General features: G+C 37.7%; 1 protein-coding gene and 1 long non-coding RNA gene across 5 annotated transcripts in view; one reads left to right on the top strand and one right to left on the bottom strand.

Annotated features, from left to right (window-relative positions):
- sntg2 (syntrophin, gamma 2) overlaps positions 1 to 19,005 on the top strand; it is a 126,306-nt gene that overhangs the window by 32,216 nt on the left and 75,085 nt on the right. For 2 of the 4 annotated variants that reach the window (XM_041971368.1, XM_041971371.1), the window contains exons 2-8: positions 7,140 to 7,277; positions 7,393 to 7,449; positions 7,592 to 7,649; positions 10,059 to 10,102; positions 14,486 to 14,527; positions 15,355 to 15,442; positions 18,059 to 18,141. In XM_041971368.1, the coding sequence (XP_041827302.1) occupies positions 7,140 to 7,277; positions 7,393 to 7,449; positions 7,592 to 7,649; positions 10,059 to 10,102; positions 14,486 to 14,527; positions 15,355 to 15,442; positions 18,059 to 18,141 (510 nt within the window). The remainder of the gene's footprint in view (positions 1 to 7,139; positions 7,278 to 7,392; positions 7,450 to 7,591; positions 7,650 to 10,058; positions 10,103 to 14,485; positions 14,528 to 15,354; positions 15,443 to 18,058; positions 18,142 to 19,005) is intronic. The other 2 variants (XM_041971369.1, XM_041971370.1) reach the window with 2 other exon arrangements.
- Positions 3,706 to 5,216, bottom strand: LOC121630859. Its single transcript, XR_006008612.1, has 3 exons — positions 5,206 to 5,216; positions 4,377 to 4,381; positions 3,706 to 3,816 (listed from the first exon to the last, which is right to left on the bottom strand). It is a non-coding gene; the product is annotated as an uncharacterized LOC121630859 (long non-coding RNA).

Here is a 19,005-nt window from a genome sequence, read left to right as displayed (position 1 = left end):
TTTGTATGAATGTCAAGTGTCATTTACTGCTGAAAAGACTGTGTATTATAGCGTCCTGTTATTTAGACTGAACAGCTGTTTTTTTTATTTTTAAAATCAGGATATGAAGTGATGCAGCCTGAGATTCAGGCAGAGACAAAGTGAAATGTCCTGAGAGAGGAAGCCAGTTTCCCTGTTTTCATTTCAAGCAGGGACACCGACTCGTTCTGCTTTGTGTCAAAGTCAGTTTGGTTTGTTTTGTGTCCCCTGAACGTTGCCACATTTCAACAGTCTATTTTATACTCTGTCTTCTTTGGTGGGAGTAGAGCGTGACCTTTATTCCCAGGTGTCTTAAAAGAGAATTGGTTGACCTTAGTCTTGTACTGATTGTGACCTTTTCAAACATCCTGATCCCTCCAGAGCACACAGATGAAAAATTCAATCAGATGCATTTCTGTAGTAAACTGCAAACCTCTTGGTTTTGTCCAAATTTAACTGTCTTAAGTAAAGTGGTTTTTCTTTTCTTTTTTTTCTTTTTTTTCTGTTTTCCATACATATCCATTACCTCTTACAAAAGGGAATGAGTTCCTACTAATAAGAATCTATACAAAATGCTTTTTATTGCTTATCAAATTGGAGCATTATTTGTGATATTGAAGGGGACAGCTTAAGAAAAGTCAGTCTTCTGTACATGTATTTGGGTGTTTTGATGTGACTACCAGCTAAACATTACATTGTGTTACTATTTGTGTTTGTTGGTGTTGGAAACCATCTTTCAGCTGGCTCAGATGTCATAGCTGAAGCTCAGAGTGGAATTATTAGTCTCCCCTTCTTTACCAACCTTTATTTAATCTAGAATGTGGGGAAACAAATGTGACTTCCTCCAGGTTTTCTTTGCTTTATAAAAAATTCTCATCAGCAATTACTCTGCTCCCTTAACTTAAGAAATGAATCGAGTTTTAATGACTTGATTGAACAGTACTAGATTCAGTGTTTACTTGATCAAGAATAAAATGAAAACTTTCATCTGGTTGTTTTCCTCCTTTGACACACACTGTAGACTTTAGAGTTGAGTCTTACTTGACTTCCTGACCAGAAATTCTTATGTATTTATTTATTTATTTGCTTATATTTCACAGGGACATTAAAGTGTTCTATTTCACATTTAAAGGTGAGCTGTAAATGTACAAGAATTAGGCAAATGGCTGTGTTTCATCTGCAGTCACTGACGTCTGGTTGTGTTTTTTTCCTCGAGTTGAAAGTTCCCATTTATTACAAAATCCAGCATCCGTAGGATAAAACCATGACGTGTAAAAAGCAAACAAGCTGTAGAGAAGATAGAAATCCAGCAGTCAAACATAGGTTTTTAAAAAAAAAAAAACAACAATATCCACCGTGTGTGTGTGTGTGTGTGAAGCTTCTGCCTTTTTTTTTTAAATTTTTTTTACCGAGTTTGAATCAACTGAGACTTAGTGAAAAGTTGGGCCGACTACCATTGAAAATACTCAATGATCCTACCAAAAGTAAGGGGATCAGTATCGGCTAAAATTTCTGTCTAAACAGCATCTGATACCATGGAAACAGAATCATAATTCTTTGTTTCCTGCCCAACACAACCAGACACAGGAAGTTACGCATTCTTGCGTGACTGTTGTTTTGAGTTGATAGGTGGAGAAGCAGCTGTGCATGAGTAACTAATATTTAGCATTAATAGTATGTTAGTACTATTCCAGAGGCGACATGAATTCTTCCTAATTTACTTTATAAAGCATCTGCTCTTTCATCGCATGAAAGAGCATGAGTTTGTTGCCTTAAAGGAAATGCGCAACAAACCACTGCAATAACAAACGTTAGCAAATGTTTTTAAAAACACGAGGAATTTGCAGAAAGCCACTGCAATAACAGACGTCCTAGAATTTATTGTTCTGGATTAACAGCCTCTGTTCTTTGTGGAAAACGTTAACTGTACATCCAATTTCAAGATAGGTTTTAATAAATTCTTTGATCTGAGTTCATTTACTCGATTATTAAAATAGTTGTGTGGCCATCATGGAATTCACGTGTTAATAAAACATGAGTTATATAAATAAATATTAAGGCTATCAAAAATAACGCGTTAACAGCAGAAAAATAATTTTGTAGATATTTGACAATTGTGTTCAATTTTTAATCGGAATATACACTTTTCAGGTTGAGAGGGTTCAACACTCTTTTATTTAAAGATAAAAAAGAAGAAGAAAAAAAAGGGTTTCCTGTAGTTCTGTACTAATATGCCTTTTCCTACTCTCTCTCCTGTTGTTCCGCCAGCGGCTGTCGGTGATCAGCTGATCAGCTTCTCTGGTGCTAGCACTGTCTTTCTTGTTGCGCTTGTTTATTATTCATTTGAGATGGAGGAAACTTTTGGTTCGTGGTTCATCTTATATTTAACCCAAAGTGTTGTTATTGGAGGCACTTACAATAGCAAAAATTTATCAGTTTCATGTCATTCAGATCCATGTCATTGTCACATGAAGCTGAAGAATGAAATAGAATTTATAGACCTCTTAATAATACTGGTATCAGATCTGTACTCTATATCAGCAGATACCTAAACCCCAGGTATCGGAATTGGTGTCGGACAGAAAAAATGACATCGGAACATCCCTAACTTATTGTACAGTGGGACTAGATCTGTATTTTTTCCGACCAAAGCGTGTTCAGGACAGAAAATCGCAACACTTGTCATGTCTAAAGAATCGAATAGATAATTACATTGGTTCGTTTCACACTGGAAGACTAGCTCGTAGATATTTGGAAATTCAGCCTAAAAGAATATTCACAGACTATAAAATAAAAGGAAGTAGGCAGGTTAAATGAAACAAAATAAGTCAAATTATCTTTTGTGAAACTGGGAATACTTAATTTCAGATAATAAATAAATAAATAAACTGTGCACTTGAAAACACTTTGGACTGTGTTTTATTATCACTCTCTGGTGAGTTCTTTATAGTCAGGTCACCTAAGTTTAACTTTAAGTTGTTTTTCAATCAAATACAGGCAGTTGCTCTTTGATTTGCTGATATTCCAGATAATTCATCAATCATATTGAATACTGTAGCAGGAGTTTGATGAAAATCAGGAAAATAATAAACCTCGCCACATCAAGTTTTCAAACAGTTTAACAGGGTGGCGGTGGAGAAGGGAATGTAATTGTTTTTGTCTTATTTTAGCCATCGCAGATGTGTTATGAATAGATCTGAGGGTAGAATTGAATTTAACATTTTAAGTGTTTCCTAGGTCTAAAGGTTCAAACGGCATCACTCCACTAAGTTTTTCTTTTTTTTTTTTGTTTGTTTTTTAAGAAAGCTTATAAAGGCCAAGTGGCCAAACTTACAGCAAGTAAGGGCATGTAGTCAGAAGTAACTTCTAGTTTTAGACAACCTACCAATATGATCTGATCAACTTTTAATTTGTAACTTCCATTAACATTTACACTAAACAGTAAAATAATCACATTTAAATTAAAAAAAAAATATATTTATACTTTTATCAAAACCACAAATATGCTTAATGAACTGTTCAGGAAAATTGAAAAGGCAAACATAAATTCCAAATATATAAGCAGGGCCACTTTACTGAAACTGATTCCCTGGTCAATCCTCAATCTTTCTACTGCTGGACCGATCTGCTGCCTTTGACAGGGTCAACCATCAGATCCTCCTCTCCACACTCTTGGAGCTTGGCATCTCAGGATCTGTCCTCCTGGTTTATGTCCTACCTCACAGGAAGATTCTTCAGAGTATCTTGGCATGGAGGATGGTCCAGATCACATGGACTGACAACAGGGGGGCCTCAGGGCTTGATGTCTGGCGCTCTTCACTATACACCTTCCCATTTAGTGCAGTTATTAGCTCTCTTGGCTTCTCCTATCACTGCTATGCAGATGACACTCAGCTTTGCCTTTCCTTCCCACCTGATGACACAACTGTCTCAATGCAAATATCAGTCTGTCATGATCAGCAGGAGGACCCAAGGAGAGGAATACACGGTAGGTTAGAGACAAGTGTTTATTTACAGTAGTGAAATGTGCAGGCAGGTGAATCCAGTGTCAGGTGAGGCAGGTAGGCAGGCAGGCAGGCAGGCAGGCAGGGCGAGGAGCGGGCAGGCAGGCAGGCAGGGCGAGGAGCGGGCAGGCAGGCAGGCAGGGCGAGAAGCAGGCAGGCAGGCAGGCAACACAAGCCCGGTGGTTGGTTCAGGGTGAAGAGCTCTGAACAGAACAAGATACCAGTTAATAAACAGGATACGGGTTTTCAGACTTGGATCTGTGCCGAGCTGGTTACCACATGAGAAGTACGATCCAGCGAAGACTAGATGTGATCCAGGAGACTTTATGCTGTCATCTGTTAAATGGAATGAACCTCAGCTGTGCAGCCTAGATTGAAGACGCCGCCTCTTCTCCGAATTAGGGAAGGAGCGGAAACCTGGCAGGATGCTGACACAGCATTCCTTGCTGATATCTTTGCATGGATGAAGGATCGCCACCTTCAGCTAAATCTGTCCAAGACTGAGCTTAGTGTCTGTACAGCCAATCCTTCCTTACCACCACAGATAAGCGTGCCACTCGACTTAGTCATGCTTGTGCCCTTGTCTTCTATTATGAATCTTGGTGTCATGGTAGACAACCTTTAAGGACCATGTTGCCTTGGTTGCCCGGTCGTGCCGATTTGCTCTCTACAACATCCCCCTGATGTTGTAGAGAGCAGAAGAATGAACGCACAGCACAGCTCCTGGTCCAGGCTCTGGTCATTTCACGCATTGACTACTGCTACTCCTTACTGGCAGGCCTGCCTGCTTGGACAGTTAAACCTCTGTGGATGATTCAGAATGCAGCAGCACATCTGGTCTTCAACCAGCCCAAAAGAGCGCAAGTCACTCCGTTACTAATCGCTCTTTACTGGCTTCCAGTTGCAGTGCACAATAACCCAAACAGCTCCTGTCTACCTTCACTCCTTAATCCAGAGCTACACTTCCTCTCGCAAAATCAGTAGCTAGACTCTTTGCCACTGTTGTTTCCCGGTGGTGGAAAGATCTACCAAATTCTGTCCAATCCACAGAGTCCTTATCCACTTTTAAGAACAAGCTAAAGACTCAGCTGTTTTAGGAGTATTTCCCTGCAGTTAGCTTAACTCTTATACTTGTCGAAATGAGTTAGAAAGATTTGTCCAGCTCTTTGGCTCAACTCAAGACTGAATAAGATGTGTGCACTTACGCCCTAGATGATATTGTGTGATGAAATTGTGATCTTGTATTTAAACAAAGGACTGTTATAGAGAGGGGGGGGGAGTGCCTCTAGCACTACACATGGGTCCAACTAGACTCACAGCAGTCTGACTGCTACTTAATTATGACGTCCCATCCTGTTTGAATTCTTGCTTGTGTTGTTCTTGCACTCAGATGTAAGTCACTTTGGAGAAAAGTGTCTGCCAAATGACTGTAGAATAGAAAAGAATAGGTTTATGTTATCAGTTGAGTAATACATGAAACAAAAGCTATAAATATTCATAAGTTTGCCTTACCTCTTATGACTAGTGACCAGGGATGGGTCAGTCACCTCATCCTTTAACACATTCTTCTTCTCTGACAATGAAAATGAAACATGCTCAGTCAGCATTTCCTCTCCATAAAACGACTCAAAGCCTTGGTGGATATTCAATGAATGTCTTATTTTCTTCTCTAAACACTCCATCTTCTTCTGCCTTCTCCTTTTAAGCACTCTTTCTTCTTCATGGTATCCACCTCCTATGGTTGACTTCTGCTTCAGTGAAATTTTTTTAATACATTTATATTATGTTAATCATTTATCAAACTTCAGTTTATTTTATTCTATCCATCCACCCACCCACTCATTCATTATCTCTACCGCTTCATCCATTAAAGGTCACTGGGAAGCTGGAGCCTAACCCAGGGTTTTGCAGATGAGAGGCAGGGTACACCCTGGACAGGCCACCAGTCCATCGCAGTTCCTTATTTTATTTCAGTTTTGTAAAATTCTGAGAAATATTTTTGTACAGCCAAATTCAAACCATCACATCTCCAGTTTTATATGGTCTACTTGTGTCCAAAAACTGGGAGTTTCAAATCTGCATCATGGCAGCATGATGAACTCTAAGGGTTAAAACTGCATCACTTTACTAAATGTTCCTTTTTCATTAGTTTTAGGGGCTGAACTAGAAGCTAGTGAAAGCCTACAGTCAGATAAAAGTCAGTAGCTTATAGTATTTTTCACCTATATCAGAAATGGATGACTCGTCATTTTGAGAAAACAGAATTTCTGTTTTTGAAGTCAAAAAGGATTTAAGACATTATTAAATCTTATCCCAATATACCTAATACTGAATTGTTTATTGTGCTTCATACCAAACACGGCCCACTATTATGAATACAGCAAAATAAAGAACCACCACACACTTAAAATGGGTCACAAGTCATGATTGGGAAAAATAATTTTGTTATGAGTCTTTTTTTTTCTAATATTTATATTTAATAACTGGCTTCAAGTTGCACTCTAATCCCATTTACTTGGTAAATTTACTTGTTAGTATTTTTTTAGCATTCATCTCAAAGTACCGAAGAGCTTATGGCTGCCTAAAGCTGCTTTTGTAGACTTTCCTTTAAAATATTGCTGCCAGATAGCACAGTGCAGGCAGACGACTGAGGCATTTGTTTGAATTATAACTAACGCCACCGTAGCACATGGGGAAAAAAAATGCTTTTGCTACTTTCATTATGAAAGATAAGAAGGAAAGTTGATTTAAGTACACTGTTTTCTGGTATTTGATGTTTTAAAAGAATCTCCAAAGTCAGATTGAAAGCATCTTCGCAGTATCTTTTTTTTTTTTTTTTTCAGTGTTGGATGGTTGTAACTTCTGTCTTTAGACTTAAATTGGCATTTACTATATTCTGATTGTGAAAAGTAAAGTTATGAAACTAAGAGCAAAAAAATCCATTTTTTATTTTCCTCACTGAAAGGTTTCACAATGTCAAGCAAAACTAATTAACCCAAACTAGACCAGAGGAACAGGGTACATAAACGACACACTGAGAAAAGAGGATTAAAATGTTCATTGTGTACATAATTCCTCTGTATGACAAAATGTCAATGCTGTTCTCAATTCCAACAGACAAAATCTGGAATTGCTTTGCTGTACAATGAAGAGACCAACAATACCTATGACGTCTGTCTGAAACTGACCAAAGAAGCATTAACCATACAGAAGCTGGACGTGGTTTGCACAAGTGCGAGTGACTCTCAAGTAAATGTAAGTGCACCCGATGGCTCGGGATTTGTATTGTTATTCATGTCATATAACTCCAGAATACTGTTTCAATGTTCACAATATCCCTTTGCCAATAAGAAACTCCCACTTTCTAAAGCACAGAACTGTTGTACTGCGAAGACAAGCGGCTGGCGGTCTGGGCTTAAGCATCAAAGTAAGTAGATGCAATTTCATTGTGGGGAGACTGCTGTGGAAATGAAAAGGATTTGGATGGCAGAGATGTCTGTGTGGAAAAAGTCAAGCAAATTTCAGCACTAAAGTTTGATGGTAATTATTCTCTTTTTACTCGTTTTTAGGGAGGTGCAGAGCACAACGTGCCAGTGGTTATTTCAAAGATTTTTAAAGATCAAGTAGGTAAGAAAATATGAACTGTAGCTTTGGAAATTGACCTTTGCATTTTTATTTATTTTTTGTTTGTTTTTCTGTCTAAAATAAATAAAATTATGATTTTTGTGTAAGTGTGTAGCAGCTTCCGTTAACAATTCCTTGTGAGAAATTATATAAGTTCAAATTTGTAAGAATGCTGGTAGAAGTAGCCATCTGTGATGGATATGAGTGCCGAGCAGATTGCAGCTGAAGAAAACATCTGTAGTTTAAGAACATGCGGAACAAAATGGCATATTTACATGCCAAGGGAGGACTGTGCTGCAGGTGTAAACAGCAGCATATTAAAGTATTATCTGGTTGACAATTCGGTACAAATACTGTATGATGAGATGCACATCATTCATAATACGTGTAATAATCTGTGTTACGAGAGTTTGGAACCATAAATGTTAAAAAACAACAAAAATATCCCTTAATCTGTCATTAATACAGAATCCACTAAAAGAAATCAGTTTTATAAATAAATGTAAATATTACCACATTATTAAATATCTTTTATATAATTTTAAATGGCCCGTTCTTGTTACTTTAATTTACAACAGCATTGAATCTGCAAAGCTGATTTAGTTCTTATGTTATCAGACACTCAGCTTTAGCATAAGCCTACCTGACATGTTTGGATGGTAGGCTTCCGTCTTCATTAGGGGTGTCACTGGATGGTGTGTGACGTGTACAAATCAGCCGATGTTCATTGAGGCGGCGCTGACCTGCCAATACGGTTCATCTGAACGAAGGGTCGATGCCGCCCACTGCTGATGGCTTACTGCTGGAGGAAGACTACTGTTGAAACATGTCAGGTAGGCTTATAATAAAAGTGTCTGATAACATAAGAAATAAATCAGCTATAGAAAAATTATGGACACTATGAACTTTATTGGATTACTAAATCAATATGTATCGTTTGAAACTGGACATTATGTGTCGGGCATTAATCGGACTGCAGATAGTACACACACACACCCCCCCAATGTCTTTTTTTTTTTTTTTTTTTTTTTTTTAAACGTTCTTTAAACGAAATGTGCATTGTTCAGAACTCTTAAGATATGACTTGTTGCCCCCTGCTGGCCATTAGGTGGAATGCAGGATTAAAGCCCGTAATATGGGCCTCATTTTTTGGATTTGGAGGTTGCAGCCGTTCTATAAATTTAATTGACAAACCAGCTTGTTTCATTTTGAGATGTCACTTTTTTTCCATCATTTTGCCACATTTCAGAATTTTTTGATGCACTTTGTCTTTTGCATGCTTTTTTTTTTTTTTCTTTTCCTCAATTGCAGTACTCTGAATGCTCTCTGCCACTTTTAGGTGGTGACTTTGCATAAATGATATAGACTTGCATCAATATTTTTTTTATATTTTTAGAATAAGTTAACAGGATTGAAACCACTGCTGCTGCAAGTTAGATTACGGTAAAGTTAAGATATGTGAAACAAAAGAAAAGAAAGAGAAGCTAACATCTATAATGGGTCATCAAGATTCTTGTTTTAATAAATTTTATTGTAAGTTTAAATCAGAAACTTACTTTTGAAATATACAGAAGATTACAGAACGTTCTATAGAACCTAGATATGGAAATCCAGACTTTAAAGTACTCATTACAGGATTTTGACATTTTTTGCCTGGCTTGGCACTTTTATGCCAAGCCAGGCTCATATTAAGTTAATTTATCTTCTCTTTAAGATACAGCTTTTAATCCTTAAATGTTAATGCATCAATTTTATTGGTGGAAATATTTATGAACTTCTAACTGGCTGACAAAGTAAAAACCATAAGCAGTTGCAATCTCAATAAACAATTCATGTTGAGGGGACAGTTTGGGTCACTGAGCATGAAATGCTGTGGACTTCAGAGGGAAGAATTAATATGCCAATGGCTTGTGGGATGCAAAATTCTTTCTTTTGTTTATCATTTCTTTCAGTGAAATTGTAATAACTGACGACCTCTAGGCATCCCACTGAGAGCAGCATCTCAATAAATTAGATCAGGACTCCCTTGGTAAAGAGGTTTTTAATAGGACTTTCCTGGTTAAATAATCAAGATCACTTTAATTTTATTATATATATATTTATATGTTCACATTTCCTAATATGTCATGATTCAAGACCTATTCATGTATGATAAAAGCCCTTTCCACAGAGCTTGACAAATCTGTTCACAACACAGTTTCTATTGTTTTTGCCCTATGCAGCTGCAAATGAGTTTATTTCCTAATTAGCTTCAAATTTCATGCTTTCCTGTGTCCTCTCTTCGAGCTATAGGATGTTGCTAGAGATTAGTCAGACAGAGACACTGATTGTCATTTCCACCACATTACCATGTATGAAATGAGCAATTACTTTGTAATGTTTTCATTAACCTCTGACAATTGACGCTTGCAGCCGATCAGACGGGGACGCTGTTCGTCGGGGATGCGGTGCTTCAGGTTGGTACATCAGCTTGTGACTTATCTGCTTGGAGGCTGAATCAGGTCACAGCCGAAAGCGGCAACTCGTGCATCCTAATTTTAGTCGACTTTCATTTTGACAGTCTAATTAATTTAAAGAAAAAGGAACTTTTACCTCACATTGTGAGATGTGAACTGTGTAATTTGAATTAGATGAGTCATTTAATATTTCTATGCTCTTTTAAAATGTCAGTATTTTGGGTAAATGCATTGCTACTGGACACAGAAGTCGAATTGAATTGACCAAGTATTGGGTTTTCAGGCTGCAGTTAAACATTGAAAAGGTCGGCAATAATAATAAAAGAAAAAGCTAATATTTGTTTTAATTGTAATAGAAAATTTAATCTATTTAAAATGTTGATTTGAAACTGTTCAGCTGGTTGATTGGATCTGCTGTTTTATCTAGAATTTCAAATAGAGTCAGTGGACAGCAAAACAATATTAATATTCATGTTGGAAGTTATGAATTATAATATGAGTAGAGCTGTTGCTGCCACTACTGTCTAATTATTTGCAAGTCATATGAAGTGTTGCACTGCAGAATCTTGCAACCATTACCTCACTTGAAGTCATGGCAGGACATGCAGCAAATTAGACGTGTGGTGGTTTGGGTTTAGTTTCCAGACTAAACTGACAGTTTTAGGAAGAAAATGATAAATTGTAAAGACACCAAAAAAAAGTGCTGAAAACAACTTCTCAACTTCTTATGAAATAGTAGTTTAGCAATCGCTAGGCTGTTGGTAGCACCAAATAAACCAAAGAGAGAAATAGTTGGTGCTTTCCACCCAAGAGCAGGTGGAATTGATTGAATTGGTCAAGACTTGCATATCTGCTTCGTAAACGTCTGTTCTCATGGTTTTTGACCCCTTATCATTTACATAATGCAGAGCATAGTTCAGTTAATGATAGTCAGCAGTTCTGTGACTGTAATCATCTTCCTCTTGTCGAACTGAAATTTGCTTAAAAAATAGCCAGTAGGCCAACCACCGGCCCAGCCAACACTCCAGTGTAGTGATCTAAACATCATTAAAAATGAATAATGTTTAGATGAAATATCAATTTTAATAATCAATATAAAAATGTTAATTATTACTATTAATATCTGGAAACATCGGAGCACCACCAAGCTTTTTCTCTCAATGGAAGCAAGAAAAACCATTAAAGTCCTATATTAATTATTTAAATAATACAAATTGATACATACAAATACAAAGTTCTCGTTCAAAGGGTCCAAGGCATGATTTATAGGAAAAATCATGACTAGATAAATGAATGGGAATATTTATTAACTAGCCTACATAGTACTTGAGATAAATATAAAACATATTTACAAAAGGAAGGTAAGCATAAATCAAACAAACATGGCAAATGCAAGTTTGAGCTTCAAACCAGAATCTTATGGAAAGGCAATGTAAGATGTGGAGCAGAATGAAAACAGAAGTTAATTAAACTGTGGTGTTAATTAAACTAATGTTCAAAAAGGAGGCTGAGAGGATTTCTGAATCCTATGGGGCTTAATTGCATCGTCTGTTTAAGATGGAAATCGAACTCCTCTCGATACTGTAAGACAACCAACCATACTTCTTAGCAGTTAAGTAGAGAGGAGACTGGTAGCACTCGTCCTCTTCCGTTTGGACCAAGTCAACCCACTTACGACCGTTTCTGGTGAAGTCCGGCTCACAGAGGAAGCCTTGCTGGTGGTTGAGTTCTGGCTAAAGCTCCCATGAAGGCAAAGGGTCTGTCACTTGTGGTGGTCTGCAGGTTTTAGTTCTGCAGCGCTAATCATGGAGTGATGACAACCTTAACCCCCCGAGAGCAAACAAAGTAAAAACTCTTAGTTAACTGCCGCTGTAGCTTAAAAAGTGTGCAGGCTTGATTTGACTAGTTACAAAAGAACAAGAACATAACAAAACAGGAATTAAACATGTGCAAAGATGGACCTGACCATTTTCTTGATCAGCTTGTTCCTGCCTAAACGGGCATCTTCATACATGTTAAAATGCAGGTTCAGCTTAGTACCTACGTCCTTTCTTCTGGCTCCATTTTTTCAACTCTGTGAAGAGTGAAGAATTGCAAGACAAGATGTTTGTTCTTTCTTATATATCCGATAAAGAAAATATTTTCCCGGTCTCATAAGGACACTCCTGCTAAAGTGTGGAAAACCCTTTATAGCACTCATCTGGAATTTTAGCTAAAGTCTTTGTTATAAGAACTGCAGGGATCCAAGGATGGTCTGGTCTGTGTCACAGTGGGAGATAAACCTGTGGCGGGGGTGTGAGTCAGCTTACCAGTTGAAAAACAAGAAAAGGATGAAAACAGGGGGGTCCAGGTCTTTAGTCAGGACCTACATCTGAAGCAGATAAACATTAGTGTGGTTCTTGATGTGTCCCATCTGTTCTTTTCTAAGTGACTGAATACGCTACACCTGTCTGCTCACCTGTTATAGGCAATTTGTCACGTTTTCTAGATCAAATCTTACTTTGCTAGAAAAACTACAGGCTCACTTTTCAGCTTGTCATTTTTTCATCCTTAATGCTGTCCAGCACATCGGCCTCATCACCATCTGCTGCACAGCATCCTTTTTGCTCTTGCGCCACTTGACAGCATTACTACATGTTTTTAACAGGTCATTGTGAAGTCTAAGACTTTTTCATGGTCCATTTGCACCTCTAGAACAGACTTGGTGTTGACGGACCCTGAAACTGGCTTCAAATCTACAAAGACTGTACAAGAACCTAAACTGGCTTGGCTCAGTTGTATGAATGAATCCCTGTATAGTTCACCGATGGCTGATCTTGTGGAGGGACAGAAACTACTCCAAGGCAGTAGATAAGAGTCCCTACAAAGTGAGTTTCTGCCATACGGATGCAAGGTTGCAACTGTTATAGGAGCCTCAAAAGTTCTTGTGGTTTGAAAATACATTAAAGAGTATGGGAAATGCTCCCCACCCACTTCTATATGCAAAAAAAAAATCTAAGGCTTTGGTCATCTGTACTTCTTAATGCTGAATTCCTTTTTTTTTTTCTTGTTTTCAATTCTATTTCTTTCTTAGATTTGATATTTTTAATTTATTTTCCAGTGGTTGTTCACATTATAATTTAAATGCAACCACTTTCAGCCTCCAGTGTGAACAGTCTATGGCCCTGAAGTTAGATACTGTGCTTTCTCCTATCACTAACATTCATACCCTGATAAAAACGTTGGGTGTTTAGCGTCTTGCCCAAGGACACATCAGCCTGGGAAGCCTGGAATCAATGCACCGGCTTTCCAGTTAGCAGATGACTTCTTCCTCCTGAGCTACAGCCACCATGTTTGTTTATCATTTCTTTGTATTGGTTGTGATTTTCTTTGTTAGTGTGCTGCATATCTTGCATTTATTTACTTTTTTTTTTGCATCTTTAAAGTTTTTTTGTTTTATTTTCATTTTCATTAAAAAGAATTGTTTTTCTTAGACTTTTGTCCCAGTGAAGTTGTACCTCCTTTTCCCCCTCAATTTTCATACTTTCCATGTCTCTTTGTGTTTTCTCTTTTTTCCTACTGCTGCCATTGGCCTGTGTTTGAGGTTAATTCTGTGTTTTTTTATCTATTTTTTTCTGCTGTTGCATGCTGGGGCAGCAGGCTAAGGGAGGCTGAGACACAAACAAACTGAACAAACTGATCCACAAAGCCAGTAACGTTGTGGGGATGGAGCTGGACTCTCTGACAGTGGTGTCAGACAGGAGAATGTTGTCCATAATAAAAACAATACTGAACAATACCTCCCACCCACTTCACAACCTGCTCATCAGTCAGGAGTATGTTCAGTGAGAGACTGATGCCACCTAAATGCTCCACTGATTCACACAGGAAATCATTCCTACCTGTGCCCATCAAACTGTACACCTCTTTCATATAGCAACAACATCCACTGTTATACATTTGCACTTTGCACTACATTTACATTTTACTGTTCATTCATAGTGATAATGCTGTACATATTACTTACTGGCAGGGTTTATCCTGTATCTGTTTATATAGATACTAGTAACTGTAATTTGTGATTTTTCACTTTATCTTATCCTTTCTTTATTTGGTATAGAGCGACTGTGTGCACATAATTTCCTCCGGGATCAATGAAGTATTTTGATTCTGATGAAAACATTTAACTTTATATAGATGTTCTTTTCAGGATTCGTGGTCCTGCACCTGGAAGGCCTGATTAGTGCTCTCACTATGCTAACCAGCAGCAAGGGTTGTATTCTGAGATGGTTCTTAACTACCCCAGCATCAACCCTGTAAATTAATATAAAGGGCAAGATGTTATTTTTCTCAAATTATATGTTCACATTTTTGCTTTTCCATTCTCTCTGTTGCTTTCTTTAGGTCAACGGCATAAATGTAGAGCGTTGCACTCATGAGGAAGTTGTGAGTATATCTAACATTTTGAGCATCAACATTAGAGGCTAAGATTTGAGTTTCTACATGGACTCCAGCTGTTCAGCTTTTCCCTTTCTCCAGTTTAGCTGCTGCCTTTGTTCAGTATTGTCTGCCCCCATCACTTGTCTCCCACACATCTCCACACAATCCCTGCCATCGCCTCATGCAGCTACAAGCAGATGTTCACTGCATTTACCTCCATAGTGTCAAAACACACCAGGAGCCGTATTGCCTCAGAATAAAATCCCGAGCTTTGAATGACTGCTTGTGTCACTGTTAGCACTGACAGATTGTCACTTGATAGAGAGGGATATGACAGCATGTGTTCATTTCGGATTGCAGAAGTGACCTCGCATGTTGCATCCAAGCAGCTTATTTGGAGTTTTATTTTCTCCCTCTTTCAAAATGCATGGAAGATGGCCAGGTTTAATATTTCATTGTGTATGTTTAACCTCACAAATGCCTGAGTGAAACGGACTCAACAGTTTTGAGCACATATTTTGTATAGTTTAGCTGTCAGATAATCAGATATTTATAGTTCAGTTACTTTTTGGTGCCAGCTGGACACTTTGCTGCCGCATATCATGATAGAAATGCTGGCCTTCAACTTCTGTCCTTTGATTCAAGCAGAACCACTCCAGTCAGATCGTACAGTCTGATGAAAAATTCTTCGCTCATTTCCAGCTACAGTTTGTTTGCTCAGGCAGTGTACAGCTTGACATGAGAGTGGCTTGTTTTATTTATATGAGATTAAATTTTATCTCACTGCATCTCTTGCTATCTGTCCTTGTATATCAATCTCTCGATCCTGCCAGGTTCACCTCTTGCGTACGGCAGGCGATGAGGTCACCATCACCGTGCGCTACCTGCGAGAAGTTCCATCATTTCTAAAACTGCCTTTAGGTAAGCAACAGCTCAAATTCAAAATAAACTTAATATCACAGAGCTTTCTTTGCTATAGGGAAGAAAAACTTGTTTCTTTATTTCTTTTTTTGCTGGCTCAACCTGTAATATAAAGCTGTTGAAAAGATGAGCATTCACTTCAGGTATAAATTGTCACGCTCGGTGGCCTGAGGTGGACAGTAATGTCAGAAAATGAAGCTGAGCTGCATTTACCTACAGCTGCTCAGAAAAGATGATGAAAAGGACGAAGGATGCAGTTGAGGGAAAATGGTGGTGAGCAGGAAGGTAAAGACATGAAGTTTTAAAAGCAAAAGCTGCAATTTTGTGGAGCACGTTTTCATATTAAGTGGGGCTACTTTGTCCTTTTTATATTATGTGGAGGAGTTATAAAGTACTGCACAGTGGGAGGGGGTGAAGTGAGTCCAGAAATTACACAAGCTTATGATGACAATGATGCATTACAAAAAATAAATAAATGAAAAAAAAATCCATCTTGATGTTTGCATGTTGTTGATAAGTAGTTGCTGTATTGTGTCCTGAAGCCCTTCATTTTATCTGTGTTTTGTGTTGATTGTCTACAAAGTTCCAATTGGAGGTTTAGGGACATGCATTAATTCAAGTGGCTGCTTTTGTCTAGTTTTTGGACAATTGAAGTCATTAAACCCAGTATAATAAAACATTTAGATGTTTTTTTTTTTAACAAACCTGAAATATTTTTATTCTGATTAGTCTTGCACACTATTTGCAGTATAATAAATGGTGTGATTGGCTTCTCCTCTGTATTCATTCTTCTGTGAAAATAAAAGTAATGTGTTTTTTAAAGTTTATAGTAAGGAGTAAAATGTCCATATAATCAACTCTCCTTTTGCATATCTTAGAGCTCCCTCAGTGTAACCTCTGTGTAAGTCACTGTTTACCTGCAGAGTGACCTCTAATTCTGTCCCCAGTAAATTAAACTCAATTATACATGCTTATGCTTTTTCTCAACCACTGTGTTCCTATAACATCAGTCCATGTATCATACTAAAATCACAGGAAGAAACTCTATACTAACTATAAGACTTTACCAAGCACAGGCATTCAAACAAGACAATGTTCACACCCCAAGCAATTATATAAGGATGTAACACAAACACGATAACAGCACTGTCCACTTTAGAGCTTTTGCTAATTTTTCCACTTCAAGTAAACCACACAAATATGTCATATGAAAGCAGAAACTCTGCTGATGATAAAGATGTCTGTGTCATCACCGTGGGACAAAAACTGCAAGCCAGCAGCAAGAATGATAAATCATGTATTATTTTTGATGTTTTGTGTTAAAAAATTTTATACCACCTAAAAAAAAAAAAAAAAGGATTTCTGTAAACTATTTCCAACTACCTGAAAGTAGTATAAAAGACCTCTTAGCTATTATGAATTCAGTGAATACACTTGCTAACATACCATGTAAAATATAAACAGCCATATTTTCACACTAACCTTTTAATTATATCATTTTCATTCATAAAATGTTCCGACATTATCTGCAAATATTACCTCTCATTTCTGTAATACATAGCTGACATAGGTATAGTCATGTCAGGTGCACTCTACGGAAACTTAAGTTTGAGAGTGCCGCAGTGAAAGAAATAATCCTGAGATGCTAATCTGCTCTATGACTGCTTCTTCTTGATGAGGGCCCTTTTTTCTGCCTCCTTACTGAAATCTGAAAACATACCAAAGATAAATGAAGTATATCTTTATAGCTGCAAGAGCTAGATGTATAATCGTGATCTCTACAGAAAGCTGAGACCAGTGAGATTACTATAGAAGTTTCAGAATGAAGATATGTGTGACTGTGTCAGTAGAATTCACCTGGAACACAGTAGAAAATGTAAATAGTTATCTCCTCCTTAAAGAAAACCAGTTTACTTTCAGTAAAATCAGAAGATAGTAGCCACATTATTCTATGAATTAGTAATGTCTGATGAGGAGCTGTGGAAAAATAGAGGCTTAAAAAGTTAACCTGAGCAATTTTACAGATAGGTAGAAGTCCCAGGAACCCATTAGCCAATGTTGATAATTGACACCTTTGTCATTGGTCAGCGTTGGGATAGGGATGGCCTTCAAGTTTACCTTAGAAACACCATGAGGATCCAGAAAGAGGTGAACCCCACGTTAGTGTGTTTGTGGTTTTGTTGTCTAACAGTGGAAAATTTCAAGTGGTATCTTCTCTCAAGATGTGCTTTGTTGTGCTGTAGCACAGACAACGAGCCGGAGAGGCCAGGATAAGCTTGTCACTCTCTACGCAGTGTGACCAAATCGAAAAGCACATTGTTTGATGCCAAGCTAATATTATCAAAGAGTAGCATCTGTCCCCCCCTCCCCCGTTTTTTTTTTTTGTTTTTTTTTTATTAGGTGCTGTCTGTGATGTACTGTGCACGGCTTAATGGCAGGGTAGCAGAAAAAAGTCGATAACAAAACCTCAAAATTTATCACTATGAACTTGAGGATTATGTGCAGGGCAGCTTATTTTTGTTTCTGAGGGAACAAACAAGAACTAAAAGCACAAAATTTGAGTAACTGTTCCAGTTTTTCTTCAAGAACATGAATAATTTTTTCTTTTTTCTCCAGGATCTCCAGGATTGGATCACAGTCGAATGTCTTCTCCACTTTTTGACAGTGGATTACATTTAAATGGAAACGGAAACAACGCAGTAAGACTCGTCTCTTTTTTGCATGTGAAATTAGGGCTGGGCGATATGACCAAAATGCCATATCCCGATATGGTTTATTTTATATCCTGATAATGATATACATCGCAATATTGAATTTTTTTTTATTTCGATTAATGAATAGTTCATATAAAATTGCAATGTGAAAATGCAGTTTGAAGTGATATAATAAACAAATAAAATGTAGTATGTACTAAATATTTCTTAGAACCTTTTTTACCAAGCAAGACATGATGGTCATGGTAACATCTGCCATTAACATTCAACATGTAGCATTGCATATCAAATGATAAAGTTTTAACATTCCCACCCACTACTAAACCACTTGTAAAGGTGAAGTTGGGCAGAATAATGCTGGGATTTATGCGAGGTCACCAGCGTTTATGTTGGAAGTACAGAAAACACACGCCTGTCCAAAAATACAGGCGTTAACAAAATGTGACATCTCACCCGTCCAAAAGTATCTGGATATCAGCTGTTAATCAGGAAATCAGACACGGAAGTAATGTAAAAGCTTCTGGTATTTTTCAAAATAAAAGCCCCCATGCAGATTTGTGCTGCTGAACCAGGTAAACATTACGCCTTTAACAAGTCGGGGTCTTGGTAGTTTTTTATTATGGATGACGAGATGTGCATTGTGGACCTGGAGAATCTCAAGATTCTCCTGTGATTTCATGATCTTGCTGGGAGGACTGCATTTGTGGGCACATCGCTCCTGACACGCTCCCGGTGTAGATTTCCGCGCTACGGAAGTTGGAACAAAACTGTGGTGCAGCAGTAAAGTGGTGCACACACATCTGGTGGAAATGAGGGGTTAGATGCTGATATTTATCCTGTTGCTGAGAT

The sequence above is a fragment of the Melanotaenia boesemani genome, chromosome 20 (assembly GCF_017639745.1).
Source record: "Melanotaenia boesemani isolate fMelBoe1 chromosome 20, fMelBoe1.pri, whole genome shotgun sequence".
Lineage (NCBI taxonomy): Eukaryota > Metazoa > Chordata > Actinopteri > Atheriniformes > Melanotaeniidae > Melanotaenia > Melanotaenia boesemani.
This window is presented reverse-complemented; position numbering and strand designations above follow the sequence as displayed.